Raw genomic sequence first — 18,542 nt, forward strand, 5'->3', positions numbered from 1 at the left:
GAGGCCTTTTTTCCATAGGTGATAAGGCACTACAACAAAATGGTTCAGAAAACTGCTTGGCTAAAGAATTAGGGACTATGGTCTATACCAGGGTGGCCAAACTGCGCCTCAGGAGCCACATGTGGCTCTTTCACACATATTGTGTGGCTCATAAAGCCCCACCATCCCATTTGCCTCTTTAAATCACTTCTCCAAGCCAAGCCAGCAGGCAGCTTGGAAAATGCATTCAAAGTTGCTTTCTTTACACCTCTCCCTCCCTTCATCCTCCTTCCTTCCCTCCCTCCCGCTATCAAGCATCTGACGTTTATTCTATGTGGCTCTTATGTTAAGCAAGTTTGGCCACCACCCTGGTCTATACTACTATGTATAGTTCATACTGTTGTTCTGTAGGTAGGATCCTAGTATTTGATTTCTTTATTTTTTAATGTGCCATGTTAATACCTATGCATTGCTTCTGCTCTTTTTCAGATTTTTGTTTGGATCCGGATTTCTTTAATCCAAATCATATTACGTTGTTTATTGGATGTCTCATCCTGTCGACTGAATGGATTTACACTGTGTAATCCACTTTAAGTGAGAAAGGAGAACCATAAAGAACAAATCCTAAATTAATTTAAAATAGACTGGGGTAATATGGCAGACACCAGGGTCCAATCTTAAAGCATTTCAATATACATCACTTCTATAAACATAGACCCTTACATGGACTTCTCCAACTGCTCCTACAAAGAAGAGTTGTAAAGAGAAATGGTGGAAGAAATGTCTAGCCAGGTATGGACAGAATTTTGAAAGTTATATCAGTATTCCTGATTAATGTTTACAGAAGACTGTGCTGCTTTGTTTCATTAGATAATAATTGTCATTTTTCACATTTAACTTTGTTTTTAGCCCTTACATGTTTGTCTTAGTTTGCAGTAATGGTCTTTATCTTACTTTTCTGTTTTCCATGGGTGTCTCTCTCTAATCATGCAATATCTTTCCTGCTATTATCAAATATCATCAAGATTTTCAGTGTTTTCTATATATGGCTTTCATACTAACCAATAAAGCACTTTCACATATGTGAAATACTTTAATTTAATTTAATTTTTCAATTTATACCCACCTTATCCTGCAAGCAGGCTCAGGGCAAATTAAAACATTAAAACAGCATTAAAATGAATCACTTCAAAACATAGGGTTGCCAAGTCCAATTTTAAGAAATATTTGGAGTGGAGCCAGGAGACTTTGGGGGTGGAGACAGGAGACATTGGGGGCGGAGCCAGGAACAAGGGTGAGTCAAGCATAATTGAACTCCAAGGGAGTTCTCGCCATCACATTTAAAGGGACAGCACACCTTTTTAAATGAAGGATAGGGGAACCTTCTTTTGGGGGTCATAGAATTGGACCCCCTGGTCCAATAGTTTTGAAACTTGGGGGGTACTATGGGGAGAGGCACTAGATACTATACTGAAAATTTGGTGCCTCTACCTCAAAAAACAGTTCCCCCAGAGCCCTCGAAACCTCTAGATTTCTCAGAACCTCCTTGTAATCCCTGGGCCAAAGGAGGCCCGTCTGAAAGTGACCAGGGACAGGGCCTTCTCGATTGCAGCTCCCTGTTGGTGGAATCAGCTCCCGGAGGAGGTGAGGGCCCTGCGGAACCTGGAGCAGTTCCGCAGGGCCTGTAAAACAACCCTCTTCCGGTTGGCATATAATTAATTGTGATCAGAATGCCGAATACTAAATCTCAAACATCAGATTACTGAATATTGGAAATTGAAGGACTGATTTAAGGAAAATGTAGCATAGTGTATACCGATGTGAGTTTTATGTATTTTTAGGTTTTTATGTTTTTATTGTATAATTTTAATCATATTTAAACCGATTTCTGTTAGCTTTTACTGTTGTAAGCTGCCCTGAGCCCACCTCGGTGGGGTATAAATAGAATTAAATAAATAGATAGATAGATAGATAGATAGATAGATAGATAGATAGATAGATAGATAGATAGATAGATAGATAGATAGATAGATAGATAGATAGATAGATAGATCAATTCCCCATTATACTCTATGAGAATCTCCACATAGGGAATAATGAAGTGCTCAGCAGACATTTCCCTCTCCCCCCTCCCTGTTTCTGGCAACTCTGAAGCGAGGGATTGGCCTTTCTACTCATGAGTTGCTGCCAACTTCTTCAAAGTAACACAGATACACCATCCCAAGAGGAAGCCTTTCAATCGGAGACTGAAGCCTCCGGAGGTGGAAAGGCACATGGTCCTTTGGGGGCGGGGTTCCCCCCCTGCAGGCCAGCTGACTGGGGATGGGAAGGAGCCTGGGAAAGTGGAAGAACCCCCGCTGGGACCTGGGGATTGGCAAGCCTATCAAAACATCATCACCATTGAAATGTCAATCAGATTTGAGAGCAGTAATCAGAACAACAAACCACACAACATCACATAGGCTGGAAGCTTTCAACCCAGCTTGATCACCTTGATGGTAGGGTACTGGGTGCTGGGAGAGCGATGACTTCATAGGATATTCACTGGATCAAGTAAAAGCCTGGTGGAAAAGCTCCATCTAACAGGCCCTGTGGAACTTGGATAGGTCCTGCAGGGCCTGAATATCCAACAGAAGTTCATTCCATTAGGTAGGTGCCCAGATCCCTGACCCTCATCAAAGCTAGACAGGTGTCCTTAGGCCCAGGAATCACAAGAAGATCTTTTATAATGAAGTTTTATATAAGTTTTATAATGAAATTTCAATCCACTTCAGTGACTGCAGTGGATTTTCCCATTTCACACAGTAAAATCCATTTGCAAAGTGCATTGAAAGTAGATTTCATTATTCATTATTTAGTGAGTGTGAAAGTGCCCCAAATGTCAAAGGTTCCAGATTTACAAGTATTGCTGTACTTTATAAATGTATAAATTGTTCTGTTATTGTCAGACCAAAAAACTCCACCACAGTGGATAAAGTGCTCCCGCTGCTTTCCTCAATTTTTCAGCAAAAGGGGATCATAAATGGCCCATATCCTAGTTAATTTGGAGGTTGACAAATAAAGTAGGGTGACCATAATGTCTGAAGGCCAGCCAGGGACACTGGGGGGGGGGGGGGGGTGCGCGCGCGAAGCGTGCGCGCGCCGCCGGAAACAGGAAGTGACGTCACTTCCGGTGACGTCACTTCCGGTGATGTCATGCCACCACCGGAAACAGGAAGTGGCATCACTTCCTGTGACATCATTTCCCCCGCGTCACCTGCCGGAAACAGGAAGTGACTTCACAGCACTTCCTGTGACGTCCCCAAAAATCCCCCAAATATCACCGCCGGAAACAATTTTGTTCTCAAATCCTGTATATACTTCATCAGTATATGGGATAAGGCACTTTCTCAACTGTGCTGCATAATGCAGCCTATTTATTTTGTCCTGTTGGCTCTATCTGCGCCACCTTCATCACTTTCGGGGTGTGGATCCCCCAGTGGGGTGGTCTCCTGACTCCCTCCGCTGACTGTTTCTGATAGCCCTGCGCCCCCTCTTTCATTTGATATGTGTCCCGTGCGGGTGCCACCCTCCCGCCGGGAGATGCCGCAAAATGAGCCCCCTTGAGGCTTATGGCGGCAGGGCTCGGGGGAAGCGAGCTAGACTGCTGTTCTTTTGAGGGGTTATAGAGTGTTTCGAGCCCGTCCCTGTGGCATCGGTCCCATCGTTGTGGGACCAAGGGGGCCGGCGCAGCGGCACGCCGAAGCAGCCTGTCACTAATAACACCGGTCAAGATGCAGGACAGGAACCTGGAAGTGACCGACAGGCTGCTTCAGCGTGCCGCTGCGCCGGCCCCCTGGGCCCCACAATGATGGGACCGATGCCACAGGGACGGGCTCGAAACACTCTATAACCCCTCAAAAGAACAGCAGTCTAGCTCGCTTCCCCCGAGCCCTGCCGCCATAAGCCTCAAGGGGGCTCATTTTGCGGCATCTCCCGGCGGGAGGGTGGCACCCGCACGGGACACATATCAAATGAAAGAGGGGGCGCAGGGCTATCAGAAACAGCCGGCGGAGGGAGTCGGGAGACCACTCCACTGGGGGATCCACACCCCGAAAGTGATGAAGGTGGCGCAGATAGAGCCAACAGAGCCAACAGGACAAAATAAATAGGCTGCATTATGCAGCACAGTTGAGAAAGTGCCTTATCCCATATACTGATGAAGTAAATACAGGATCTGAGAACAAAATTGCACTAGAAGACACAAACGCAAAGCTCCCTTACACTGAATCAGTGCTTGGGTCCACCAAAGTCAGTATTGTCACATAAGAGAAGCCCTGTTGGATCAGGCCAGTGGCCCCTCCAGTCCAACACTCTGCGTCACATAATAACATAAGAGAAGCCCTGTTGGATCAGGCCAGTGGCCCATCCAGTCCAACACTCTGCATCACATAACAACATAAGAGAAGCCCTGTTGGATCAGGCCAGTGGCCCATCCAGTCCAACACTCTGCATCACATAACAACATAAGAGAAGCCCTGTTGGATCAGGCCAGTGGCCCATCCAGTCCAACACTCTGCGTCACATAACAACATAAGAGAAGCCCTGTTGGATCAGGCCAGTGGCCCATCCAGTCCAACACTCTGCATCACATAACAACATAAGAGAAGCCCTGTTGGATCAGGCCAGTGGCCCATCCAGTCCAACACTCTGCGTCACATAAGAACATAAGAGAAGCCCTGTTGGATCAGGCCAGTGGCCCATCCAGTCCAACACTCTGCGTCACATAAGAACATAAGAGAAGCCCTGTTGGATCAGGCCAGTGGCCCATCCAGTCCAACACTCTGCATCACATAAGAACATAAGAGAAGCCCTGTTGGATCAGGCCAGTGGCCCATCCAGTCCAACACTCTGCGTCACATAAGAACATAAGAGAAACCCTGTTGGATCAGGCCAGTGGCCCATCCAGTCCAACACTCTGCATCACATAACAACATAAGGAGGGAGGGAGGGAAGGAAGGAAGGAAGGGAGAAAGGGAGGAAGGGAAGAAGGGAAGAAAGGAAGAAGGGAGGGAGGGAAGGAAGGAAGGGAGGGAAGGGAGGGAGGGAGGGAGGGAGGAAGGAAGGAAGGAAGGAAGGAAGGAAGGAAGGAAGGAAGGAAGGAAGGAAGGAAGGAAGGAAGGAAGGAAGGAAGGAAGGAAGGAAGGAAGGAAGGAAGGAAGGAAGGAAGGAAGGAAGGGGGAGGGAGGGAGGGAAGGAAGGAAGGAAGGGGGAGGGAGGGAGGGAGGGAAGGAAGGAAGGAAGGAAGGGGGGAGGGAGGGAAGGAAGGAAGAAAGGAAGGGAGGAGGGAGGGAAGGAAGGAAGGCAAGGGAGGGAGGGAAGGAAGGAAGGAAGAAAGGAAGGGAGGGAGGGAAGGAAGGAAGGGAAGGGAGTGAGGGAAGGAAGGAAGAAAGGAAGAAAGGGAGGAGGGAGGGAGGGAGGGAGGGAAGGAAGGAAGGGAGTGAGGGAAGGAAGGAAGGAAGGAAGGAAGGAAGAAAGGAAGGAAGGGAGGGAGGGAGGAGGGAGGGAAGAAAGGAAGGCCGCCCCCCGCCCCCCCGCTTTCGGCCCCCTTACCTTATTCCAGGGCGGCGGATCCAGCGGCGGCGGCGGCGGGGAGTCCTCCGGCGGCGGCCTCGCGGCGAGGGAGGGAGGGAGCTGCCGGGGCTGGCCTCTGGAGGCCTCCAGGGACCAGCGCCGGGCCTCTCCGCTACCGGCGCTGGCCTCTGGAGGCCTCCAGGGACCAGCGCCGGCTGCTCCGCGGCTTCCCCGCGGCCTCCGCTGGTCCCTGGAGGCCCTCCAGAGACTCTGGAGGGCCTCCAGGGACCAGCGGAGGCCGCGGGGAAGCCTTCGCTGGCCGGCGCTGGTCCCGGAAGGCCTTCCAGAGCCTCTGGAAGGCCTTCCGGGACCAGCGCCGGGTGCCCCGCGGCTTCCCCGCGGCCTCCGCTGGTCCCTGGAGGCCCTCCAGAGACTCTGGAGGGCCTCCAGGGACCAGCGGAGGCCGCGGGGAAGCCTTCGCTGGCCGGCGCTGGTCCCCGAAGGCCTTCCAGAGGCTCTGGAAGGCCTTCCGGGACCAGCACCGGGTGCCCCGCGGCCTCTCCGTGGCCTCCGCTGGTCGCTGGAGGCCCTCCAGAGTCTCTGGAGGGCTTCCAGCGACCAGCGGAGGCCACGGAGAGGCCTCCACCACTGCCGCCGGGCCCCGCGCGCGGGCGGGGAGTGAGGGTGGGAGCGGTCCTGCGCAGGCGCAGGGACGCTCCCTCCCTCACTCCCCGCCTTCCCCGCCCGCGCCCGCGGCCCACCGGCTCCGGGGCTGCCTAAACCGGGACCTTTAATGGTCCCGGTATAGGCAGCCCGGGATCCGGGATTGGGTGGCCAGATCCGGGAATGTCCCGGGAGACCGGGACGGTCTGGCCACCCTAAAATAAAGATAACTGCCTTAGGTACACTGAAGCTAGTGAGTTTAGAAGGGTGTGATTCTGTCTAGGATTGAACTGTAAAGTAGCTATTGCATTATAACAATTTTCCCTCTAGCATAAAGCATTTTTTAATAATCCAGTGTATCTATATTTTCAAAATCTTGAAACATATAGGAAAACCTGCCTTTACCAAGCATGTTTTATAAATGAAGAAAGAACTGAAAATCCTTCTTTCTCTCCTTCTTTTCCCATACTAATGAAGGAATATTGTGTCTTCAAAGGATGGCTTCATAAGATTCATCCATAAAATGAACCCTCAATAGGGTTGCCAAGTCCAGTTCAAGAAATACCTGGGGACATTGAGGGTGGAACCAGAAGATATTGGGGTGGAGCCAAGAGCAAGTTTGTGACAAGCATAACTGAACTCCAAAGGGAGTTCTGGCCATCACATTTAAAGGGACCACACACCTTTTAAATGCCTTCCCTCCATTGGAAATAATGAAGGATAGGGACACCTTTTTTTGAGGCTCATAGAATTGAACTCCCTAGTCCAATCTTTTTGAAACTTGGAAGATGTTTTGAGGGGAGGCACCAGATGCTTTGCTGAAAATTTGGCTACCTCAAAAAAACAGCTCCCAGAGCCCCAGATACTGCAGATCAATTCTCCATTATACCCTATGGGAATTGGTCTCCATAGGGAATAATGGAGTGCCCAGCAGACTTTTCCCTCCCCCTCCCCACTTTCTGATGACCCTGAAGCAGGGGAAGGGCCTCCAAACTGGGGAAACCCCTGCCCCTATCTGGGGATTTGGCTAAAACAGAATAAACCGTATGGCACTATTGAAATTTCTGTGAACAAATTATAATTAAAGACCAAATAACAAAGAAGCAAAAATTCATGTAACAATTATACAAAAATCTCTCTGTGAAAAGTCTCTATGTTCAATGTAAACACAAATATACTTGAATCCAAGGTGTAATCATAAGTAGATGCCTTCAATGGATCAAAGCCAAAGGAGATATGCCACAAATTTAGTGGAGACTGGTTTTGGTATTACACCTTCCTCAGTCGTAGACAATTCTTCATATAGCGTCAACAACCATTCTTCATATAGCGTCAACAACCATTCTTCATATAGCGTCAACAACCATTCTTGAGAGCCAGTTTGGTGTAGTGGTTAAGTGTGCGGACTCTTATCTGGGAGAACCGGGTTTGATTCCCCACTCCTCTACTTGCACCTGCTGGAATGGCCTTGGGTCAGCCATAGCTCTGGCAGAGGTTGCTCTTGAAAGGGCAGCTGCTGTGAGAGCCTCTCCAGCCCCACCCACCTCACAGGGTGTCTGTTGTGGGGGAGGAAGGTAAAGGAGATTGTGAGCCACTCTGAGACTCTTTGGAGTGAAGGGCGGGATATAAATCCAATATCTTCTTCTTCTTCATATAGTGTCAAACCCATACTGGTTGTGATTGCATGTTAGAAGGGATGCTACCAGCCAGAGAACCGATGGAACGTTTGTCTTGCTAAGGAGCCAGACTGGGGTCCTGATTAATATATAATTTTTCTATACTGTTGGAGAAGTTGTGATGCATTGAACTAAAAAAAGCCTATGACTGAGGAAGGTGTAATACCAAAACCAGTCTCCACTGAATTTGTTGCTTATCTCCTTTGGCTTTCATCAATTGAAGGCATCTACTTATGACTACGGCTTCGATTCAAATCTACTTGTGCTTACATTGAACATAGAGACTTAATTAGAGAGATTTTTGTATAACTTTACATGAATTTTTGCTACTTTGTTACTATGTCTTTAATATAATTTGTTCACAGAAATTTCTATAATGCCACACAGTTTATTCTGTTTTTGCCATATCATTCCTGTGTTTCTTCTCTGCTTGCTACCCACCTGGGGATTGGCAACCCTAACCCTCAAGGAACTTACATCCATGTTTAATTGTTAAATTTTTATTAATAAAATGATATAATACACACATAACAGCACAATACCAGCAAACATTTAAAGTAATATATATTTTTTTAAAAATAGGTTTTTTCTTACTTTACAATTCCAAAACATAGCACTATCCAATGTTTATTAAATTTACCAGTATTTTGGAAGTGATTTCTTCAAATTCCCTAGCAATATAACAGTTTTACCAGTAAAGCAATGCTCCAGATTTTATTAAATCCTTATTTATTTAGACCAGGGGTATCAAACTTATGGCCGCAGGCCACAACCGGCCTGCCAGGGCTTTAATCAGGCCCATGGTTCTTTTCTCCCCCTCCTCCCCATCCTGTCTTCACACTTTGACGCTCCAAGGCTGCCAAAGCTCCCAGCTCCTTCTGCCTTGTCTTTGCCTGCTTTAGAAGGAAGCTCTTCTGGGCTTGCAAAGCTGCAAAGAAAATGCAGAATGGATTTTCCATTAAGGTCTCTGCATCCAGATAGACTATTTGGGGAGAAGTATCTGGGCCCAGAGACATTAATGGAAAATCCATCCCACATTTTCCTTGCAACTTTTTCTGTGCTGCAATGTATTTCAATGGAGTAGAGCTCAAGTAGTTTCACTTTTCAGTGTTTGTATGGCCAGTTGAAGCTGTGGTCTCCTTGTAAATAAAGGGTTGTTGCTTTGAGCCAGTTTGTCACTGCAGAATGGACCTGAGAATTGGTGCCTAGTGAGTACTCTAACCTAGGAACCCATAGTCAAAGGAAGTTATTACACTGGAGAGCCATTGCCAATGTGAGTAGACCGGTGGAGGGAGAAGCTTGCAATGCCCAGCTATTTCATGTTTTCCTAGGCTCAGAGCATTTTATATTTTTCTTTTCTGCTGTGATCGTTGTCCTTTTTTTTCAGTCTGCATTGACAAATCCCACTATTCCCCCGCTCCTTTCCATTTTAAACAAAATATCACAAGAGTTTTAAGAATATTTGTATTTTAAGTATGTATGTATATATATATTTGTGTTTGTCTGTATCCTTTATAAAGTTTATCTCTCTGCTACTTGCAATTACATTTTACGACACACATGGCCCAGCCGCATAATGTCCCCTTTATGTAAAATCTGGCCCTTGTAACAAATGAGTTCAATATCCCCGATTTAGATAATATTTAGGTCATCTCTTCAGAGTCCTGCTTGAGGCACTTTATAGTTAGAATAAGTTATCTATGTAAGAACAAACCACTAGAATAAGCCCAAGGCACATACAGAGCATAAAACTATAGCCTAAGAGATAACAGAGTATGTCCATATTCTCAGATTGAATAAACTGAAAGACATCCCATACTACTGGACTAGGTAGTGCACTGGCACCAGTTAATCCTATCAGTGTTAATCTACATCCAAATCCATATGGATGCAAGTATTTTATCTGTCAGGAAATAGCCCAGGCAAGCCCAGATCTTGGAAACTAAACAGTGCCAACCCTAGCAAGCACTTGGATGGGAGACCTCCTTGGAATACTGTAGAGTTGTGGTTTTAAATTGTGATAGTTTTAAACATATTAGTTTTGAACAGTATATTTTATTGTTTTATTAGGGGTCCCAACCCTCCCGCTCTGGCGGGGGACCCCAGGATTTCCACCCTCTTCCCCCGCTCCCCAAAAAAACGGAAGCGGGGGGAGGGGGGAAATGGCGAGCCGCCCCATACCGGAGGGTGTGAGGCCGCCGCGCCGCTGCCGCCCCCTCCCCGCCCAGTGAGGCCGTAGGCGGCGGGCCCGCCGGCGCCCAGCAGCAGGAGGAGGCGGCGGTGGCGGCAGAGGAGCTGTCGGCAAAGCGGGCGCAGGCCTCAGGCGTGACGTGGTGGCAAGAGCACAGGTCGATGAGGGAGAGGCGAGGGCAGCGGCGGAAAAGGGGCAGACACTGATCTGTCAGCCGGTTGCACCATGCGAGGAAAGGACGGAGCAGATGAGTCAAAAGTCTGTCACAGTCATGTAGCCGCAACTGTGATTCACCTCAGAGGGCCCTGCGTTATGTGGAAGGAGATGGTAAGCTCAGCATGAGGGAAGCCCCCGTCCCTCTCCACACAGGCTATCTAAGGCAGGGGTGTCGAACTCATGAGGGCTGAATTTGGCATAAATGAGACCTTGGCGGCGTTGGCGCAGCAGAGGGGCAGCAGGAGCGCGGCGAGGAGAACGGGAGCGCCGGAGCAGCGGAGGCGGCGGAGCCAGGCGCGGCCCAGGGCAGTGAGGGACCTCTTGAAGGGGTGCAGCACAGCCCCGCTAGCACCAGCGCAGCAGTGCCGGAGGCTGAGGAGGAGGCCCCCAGCCCCGCTCTCCATGCCTGCGCCACCGCCCTGCTTCACCCAGGCCTCCAGCCTCAGGCGGCCGCCGAGGGGCGGGGAGGACGAGCGGGAGGAGGAGGGAGGGACAGCTGCTACTGCGGCTGCGGCGCGGGAACCTGCAGCTGCGGCGCTTGTCACAGCCTTGATATTGGTTCCACCCCTAACATCTCCTGGCTCCACCCCCAAAGTCCCCAGCTATTTCTTCAATTGGACTTGGCAACCCTATGTTTTATGGTTATGCTGTAGCCTGCTCTTTGCCTGTTCATGGGAAGGGCGGGCTAGAAATCCACTAAAATCAAATCAGGCAGGCTGTTTCAAGCTACTTCTCTGAGCAACCTCCATGCCCCAATAGGGGTTGCCAGAAGTTGCCATGACTTCCAAGCTTGTGCACACGCACACAAAAATGGTAACCAGTGGGTTGCTAAGAAGTCTATCTCATCCTACAGGCCAGGATCCATGACCATCTAGAATAATTCTACAGGCCTACGATAGGCAGATACAATGGTGGCAGAGAAGCACTATTTCTTTGGCTCCATCACCACCATGGAATAGTCTTTAAAATGAACTCTAGCCAGTCTTGTTGGATTTGTCATGAGTTTTTCCTCACTATCTCTCTAGCCGTCTCCTCTGTCCTATCAAAGCTTGTAGTCCCTCAGCAAACTAAGAGGCTGCCTGTGCTTTAAGACTCAGAAGGGGTACCTAATGGCAATTATGTCAACAGCCTGAGTACCTTCCTCATTCCAGAGGTCTGGGGAGATCCAGCTTTTAAACTATTCTCTATGGCTGAAATATGATCTCAAACATTAATTAAGTATAACTGTTTAGCTTTTTAAAAACACAACAGGGTTGCAGTTATCTGTAACTATTGTTCATTGAGTAGTCATCTGTGCAGTCACACATAGATATTGTACACATGCAGGCCTCCAGAGGAGAGGTTTTTGAAGCTCGAAAACACTTCAGGGCCTGCCATCTCCTTCCTCCATGCTGCAGCATGATAATGAGGGGTAGAGCATCTCCCTGTTGTTCTACCCCAGGACTTCTGCTTTCGTTGGATCAAATGACTGATTCCCCACCAGTTGCTGCACAGGGACATTTTGACCCATGACCAGTTCTCCCCGTACCTTCCCAGTCTTGTTTTTTAGAGATTGGGAAGGTGCAGGGAGAATTGGAGGGAGCTGCAGGTCAAAATGTGCCTGCACAGCAACTGGTGAGTGGGGAATCAATCTCTTGATCAGAGGAAAGAAGAAGCCTGGGGGCAAAGCACCAGGGACTGTGGAATCAGTGTGTGTTTTTGAGCTTCAAAAACCGTTCTGTAGTAGGTCTGCACATGTGCAAAATCCATGTGGAACTGCACAAGTGCCACAACCATAAAAATAGTTTAATCATGAGTTTTGCATGCTCTACAGATTACTTTCAGTACTCTCCTAATATTTGATGACTTGCACTAATTTCCAATAAATCTCATTTAGTAAATTAATATACTTACAAATATTTTTCTCCAGGGTTTTTTTGTAGCAGGAACTCCTTTGCATATTAGGCCACATCCCTCTGAGGTAGCCAATCCTCCAACAGCTTACAGGGCTCTTAGTATAGGGCCTAGTGTAAGCTCTTGGAGGACTGGCTACATCAGGGGTGTGTGGCCTAATATGCAAAGGAGTTCCGGCTGCAAAAAAAGCCCTGGCAGTCATGCTTCTCTTTGACTACTAGAATCACTGTTACAAGGCAGCCAACGTAGCATAGAGTGAGATAAGGAGGTAGGGGTCCCAAATCCCCCGCCTGGGCGGGGGACCCCCGATTTGGAGCCCCCTCCCCCCGCTCAACAAAAATCTGGAAAGCGGGGGGGAATGGTGGCCCTTCCCACCAAGACGAGCCGAGCGCGAGCGGGCCTCTGGCTGGGTTGGCTGCCCACCGAGGTCTCGCGCCGCTGGAGCTGGGCGCTCCTTCTCGGAGCCCTTTTCTTTCTGGTGGCGCAGCTTCCCTTCCCGCCTCAGCTCAGCTGGCTGGGGGCTCTTCCGCGCCCTGGTGGTGGAGGGCCGGCTGTCCCCGGAAGGAAGGAGGGAAGCGCGCTTCTGGGCCTCTTCTGCGGCGGCAAAAACATCAAAGCTAACTAAGGCAGGCAAACAAATGAAAGGAAAGTGAGTTCCGTTGCTGCTGGCCGCGCTCGCTGCCTTGGCGCCCGCAGCCACTCAGCAGGCGACGACGGCTCCAGCTGCATCACCACCCCACGACGAGCCGGTGGGTGAGCAAAGGCCCAAGAAGAGAGTCGCTGCTGCCGGGGTCTTCCCGAGAGGAAGGGCAGCTTTCCCAGCGGGGCCAGGGCGACTCGCCTCCAGCCCTCCCCGTCCAAGACCAAAGGAGCGGCGGCGGCTGCAAGCTGCGCGCTCGGCCAGCCGGGCTTGGGTTTTTTGGGGCTTCTTGCTCCGAGTGGGCTTTCTTCTTTTGCTGCTTGGTCGCCGCTCGCCTGCCGGGTAAGAGACTTGCACGTGGACAAGATCCCCGGAGAGGAGGCGGGCGGTGGCTGAGGGGGGAGAGGATCGCCGTCTTCAAGTCCTTGAAGGGCTGTCCTAGAGACGATGGGGTGGGATTGTTTTCTCTGGCTTCGGAAGGCAGGACCAGAACCAGTGGGTTGAAATTAAATCAAAAGTTTGGGCCTTTGCTCACCCGCCTTCTTGGGCCTTTGCTCACCCGCCGGCTCGTCGTGGGGTGGTGATGCAGCTGGAGCCGTCGTCGCCTGCTGAGTGGCTGCGGGCGCCAAGGTAGCGAGCGCGGCCAGCAGCAACGGAGCTCACTTTTCTTTCATTTGTTTGCCTGCCTTAGTTAGCTTTGATGTTTCTGCTGCCGCAGAAGAGGCCCACAAGCGCGCTTCCCTCCTTCCTCAGCTCAGCATTAGGAAGGATTTCCTGAAAGTTAAGAGCGGTTCCTCAGTGGAACAGGCTTCCTCGGGAGGTGGTGGGCTCTCCTTCCCTGGAGGTTCTTCAACAGAGGCTAGATGGCCATCTGACAGCAATGAAGATCCTGTGAATTTAGGGGGAAGGGTTTGTGAGTTTCCTGCATTGTGCAGGGGGCTGGACTAGATGACCGTAGAGGTCCCTTCCAACTCTGATTCTGATTCCTCAGTGGAACAGGCTTCCTCCGGAGGTGGTGGGCTCTCCTTCCTTGGACATTTTTAAACAGAGGCTAGATGGCCATCTGACAGCAATGAAGATCCTGTGAATTTAGGGGGAATTTGTGAGTTTCCTGCATTGTGCAGGGGGTTGGACTAGATGACCTTGGAGGTCCCTTCCAACTCTATGATTCTAAGATCCCTCCTTCCGCTGTCTCGTCCTCATCGGGTTGCCAGTCTCCAGGTGGGGACAGGGCATCCCCCGGTTTGGACGCCCTCCTCCCGCCTCAGGGCCATCAGAAAGCGGGGAGGGGGGGAAATGGCCGCTGGGCACTTTATTCCCTATGGAGACCAATTCCCATAGGGTATAATGGAGAACTGATCTGCAGGCATCAGGGGCTCTGGGTGGGGTGGGGGCTGTTGTTTTAAGATGAGGCCCCAAATTTGCAGCATAGCATCCGATGCCGCTCCTGGAAAGACCCTCAAAGTTTCAAAAGGATTGAACCAGGGGGTCCAGTTCTATGAGCCCCCAAAGAAGGTGGCTCCGTCCTTCATTATTTCCAATGGAGGGATGGAGGGAAGGCATTGAAAAGGTGTGTGGTCCCTTTACATGTGATGGCCAGAACTCCCTTTGGAGTTCAATGATGCTTGTTGTAACCTCGCTCCTGGCTCCGCCCCCAGAGTCTCCCAGCTCCACCCCCAAAGTCTCCTGGCTCCACCCCAAAGCCCCCAGATATTTCTTGAATTGGACTTGGCAACCCTATAAGGAGGTTCTGAGCTTTCTTGCCTGACTGCAAGCTGTAGCCACGAGAAAGATACACACATGTGAGGTATTCAATTCTGAAGGATTTGGGCTAGCACTTTTTCCTTTCTCTTTCCTCCCAATACTAGGCCAAATTTCCCCTTGCAGTTTGCATCTCCTCTTTGCTTGCTGTTCTCCAAGCAAATCTACCTCAGTGTCCTCCTGCTACTCCCTGCTTGCCCAGATGCTTTCTTGCCTTGTGTCCATGCCCTCGTGTCAGTCTGTCTCTTCCTTGTGCCAAATTCCCTCTCTGCACACTGCTGTCTGTTTTACTGTGTGCCTGAAATCTTTCCTATCAATTCTTCCATAGACTTTAATGTTAAACAAAAGCACATTAATTGCCTCAAGATTTCCCCCCTATATTCTATCTATCTGAAATATCTGAAATATTTGTGGTTGTCCTAGGGAAATACTGCAATTCCCCTGAGTTTTCCCCAATGTGGGTGGACAACCATGATGGTACAGATTCAAAAAGGTCCTTAGAAGTGGTAGGGCTTTCCACTGAAACCTATGGGAAATAACTACAAAATAGAGTAACAAAAGCAAAATGATAGCAAACAATGAAGAAATAAAACCATATGAAACAACCCAACAATGAAAAAGTCTCTTTAGGAATTAGCAACAACAATGAAAGAAAGGAAACAAACTTCCATTAACAAGTCTAGTAAAGTGTTCTTCATGTATCTATAAGTTGATGGTGATGCAAAGACTTTAAACAGGCTTTAGTAAGAGACTTTGCTTTGAGATTTGTAACTGACCTGTCTGTTTTAAAATTAATAACACCATGATCATATGAATAAATTTTAAATGCATTTTTCTTCTCTTTTGAACAGGAAATGATAAGTAGAAATGAAACTTTTACTTCAGTGCCAGTTTTCACATCCTATCTATTAGGAGAATGGACAAATACTGCTGATATCCTGATTCTTCGTATGGCTGTATATTGGACAGTGACCATGGCAATCTTTACAACTAGTGTCCCCATTATTCTAACTGGTGTTTGTTATACTTGTGCACTTATGGTACTAATATATCAAAAAGTAAACAAACTAAACAATGATTATTCTAGTACATTGTGGGACAATGCCAGACTATATATTGCTTACCTCCTCACTGGATTTGGAAAAATAATGCATGGTAAAGTTTAAAATCTTTACATTCCTGTTTTTAGTTAGAGCCAATAGTAATTTCCAGATTTTTTTCCTAGATATAATTCCCCACACCATCTTTTGCCTTTCAATATGAAGTAGCAGGAGGGTGCTTCAGAGAAGGCCAAAATATTTCCATGGGTTCAATTTTCCTTGAATAATTCCTTTCAGTGGGGATTGGTTATTCACATGCAGGGTGGAGTAGGATCACATTTTCTTCTTCTTTCAGCTGCTGGGCTTCTTTTAACCCCGTGGAGAAAAGAATCACCATTCACTTCTCTTAGGGTTGCAAGGTCTGACTCAGGAAATATCTGGGGACTTTTGGGGTGGAGCCAGGAGCAAGATTGTAACAAGCGCAACTGAACTCCAAAAAGAGTTCTGGCCATCACATTTAGAGGTGTTAAATTTAAAGGCGTTAAAGTTAAAAGGTGTTAAAATTAAACGCATTAAAAGTTTTCCTTCCCTCCATTTGGAATAATGAAGGATAGGGGATCTTCTTTTGGGGCTCATAGAATTGGACCTCCTGGTCCCATCTTTTTGAAACTTTGGGGAGGGGGGGGGTTGAGAAGAGGCACTGGATGCTATGCTGAAAATTTGGTGTCTCTACTTGAAAAAACAGCTCTCCAGAGCCCCAGATACCAGCAGATCAATTCACCATTATACTCTATGACAGGGGTCCCTAACTGGACCGTGGAGTGAGGCAGAGCAGCCCTGGACTAAAGAGGCAGCATGGCCTCACTCCATGGCTTCCTTCCCTTGCAGAGTCCTGGACCAGTAGAAAGGGCAGCGCTGCTGTGACTTTAGCGTACTCCTCATTTATAGACTCTTTAAATGGGTCTTTAAATGGGAGAGGGAGGCAGAAACAGCCTCAGTCACCCCCCATTTAAAGACCCCCATGGGGGGCAATGATGTGACGTGGGTGGGGGAGAGCCTGGGGTGGCAAAAATTGTCTGTGGAAAAATTGTCTTCCACAAAACCGGTCCCTGGTGCCAAAAAGGCTGGGGGCCACTGCTCTATGGGAATCGGTCTTCATAGGGTACAATGGAGTGCCCAGCAGACGTTTACCTCCCCCATCACTTTCTAATGACCTTGAAGTGGGGGAAGGCCTCCAAACTGGGAGATCCTCTGCCCTCAACTGGGGATTGGCAGCAACTGGGGATTGGCAACCCTAACTTCTTTCTCTACATCAGAAAGAGAAAATGTGCACTTAGGAACACATTTTCTTTATCCTGGGGGCACTAGGAACGCTGTTGATGGTAGGGTTAAGCCAGTGGCAGTCTGCAGCACACGATTTGTCCCCCACCCTTTATATTGCTGTCCATCAGAATAACTTTATGGAACTTAAGTATTGTTACATTTTTCTAATTTTAATGAAGACCTTTCAAAAACTGTGCATTAGATCCAAATAGCTTTTCAGCCAGTGAAAAAGATAAGAGTCCCTTTGACCACTCAAAAAGGCTATGCTGTGGTTCATTAGATCTGCATGTACAAAGCACGTGGAACACAAGCTGCAGTAAGGAGGGATATTAGACAGGATGGCGTGATCCAGCTCATACATAGAAAAATAATTCAGACTTGTTCAATATCAGTATCAGATTTCCTGGCTACAACATTATGTGTTATTCTTTCAACAGGATATGAGATTCATGGCACAGAAAACATACCACAAGGGCCAGGTCTCATTGTTTACTACCATGGAGCTATCCCTATTGATTACTCATTTTTCTTCGCTAATCGACTTGTTTTCCATGGGCAACGCTGTTATTCTGTAGTTGATCACTTTCTCTTTATGATACCAGGTGAGCTTTTACTGCTAAAGGATCACAGATTAAACTAAAGTTTTGTGCTTTTTTTCTTAGAGATTATCATTTTTTTTAAAAAAAAAGTACCAACAAAAAAGGATTGTCTGGCCAAAGAAAAACTAACTAAAAAGTTTATACACATCCAAATTTAGGCAACACTGAATTCTACAGAAAATATGTTACACATCTGTAGTGTGTATACATACAGAAAATATGTTCCACACAACTACCTTGCTCATTGACCAATTAGACAGATAATGTGTAGAAGCATAGCTCTGAATGGGGTGTGTGTGTGTGTTAGGAAAGATGATTCTTGCCATATAGAATCATAAATTCATGAAGCTGCCTTATACTGAATCAGGCTATTGGTCCATCACAGTCAGTACTGTCTACTCAGATTGACAGAGCTCTTTCCGTATAGAAATCTGTATAGGACTATTTCAAATAAACTTCTGCAGAACTTAATGTAGTCTTCAGACATCAAGGGAACACGTGGCTCACCTTCTTCTGAACTAATTTAAAAGATCATATTTCATGAGTCAGCTCCAACAGTGTTACTGGGCAAATTTTTGTAATTCCTCATAGCCAAGTATTACCACACAATAGGACACAGACCATTCTCTAGTCTCTATTCAATGCCACTCTGATAACATATTTTCTACCCGAGCAAAGCTAAAATTGTCACTGAACATGCATTCCACAATCAAATGGTTTCTAATCTATTCTTTTTATAAGTATGGCATACTTAGGCTCTGCTTGTTCCCTTAATACTCTTTCTGGTGGTATGCCTTATTGTGTTTTAACAATTTATTGATAACATATAGTTACAAAACTTAATTATACATTTTCTGTACTAACCCATATGGAATTTCAATCCCCCCTCCCTCCAATGTTGACTTCCCCGAAGTTATAGATTTAAATTCAATACTAAAGGTACTACTAACCGATCAAAGTTCAATATATTTTTTTCCTCATTAATACTAAAAAATTGTCCAATGTCTT

The 18,542-nt window shown here is 47.6% G+C and overlaps 1 protein-coding gene and 1 long non-coding RNA gene across 2 annotated transcripts in view; one reads left to right on the forward strand and one right to left on the reverse strand.

Annotated features, from left to right (window-relative positions):
* LOC132575213 (uncharacterized) overlaps positions 1-18,542 on the reverse strand; it is a 112,334-nt gene that overhangs the window by 37,090 nt on the left and 56,702 nt on the right. The window lies entirely within an intron of this gene.
* The window catches only part of LOC132575210 (transmembrane protein 68-like), a 52,850-nt gene continuing 34,983 nt past the window's right edge, over positions 676-18,542 (forward strand). The window contains exons 1-3 of the mRNA XM_060243783.1: positions 676-771; positions 15,424-15,727; positions 17,373-17,537. Of these exons, the coding sequence (XP_060099766.1) occupies positions 748-771; positions 15,424-15,727; positions 17,373-17,537 (493 nt within the window). The 5' untranslated portion in view covers positions 676-747. The remainder of the gene's footprint in view (positions 772-15,423; positions 15,728-17,372; positions 17,538-18,542) is intronic.

The sequence above is a fragment of the Heteronotia binoei genome, chromosome 7 (genome assembly GCF_032191835.1).
Source record: "Heteronotia binoei isolate CCM8104 ecotype False Entrance Well chromosome 7, APGP_CSIRO_Hbin_v1, whole genome shotgun sequence".
Taxonomy (NCBI): Eukaryota; Metazoa; Chordata; class Lepidosauria; order Squamata; family Gekkonidae; genus Heteronotia; species Heteronotia binoei.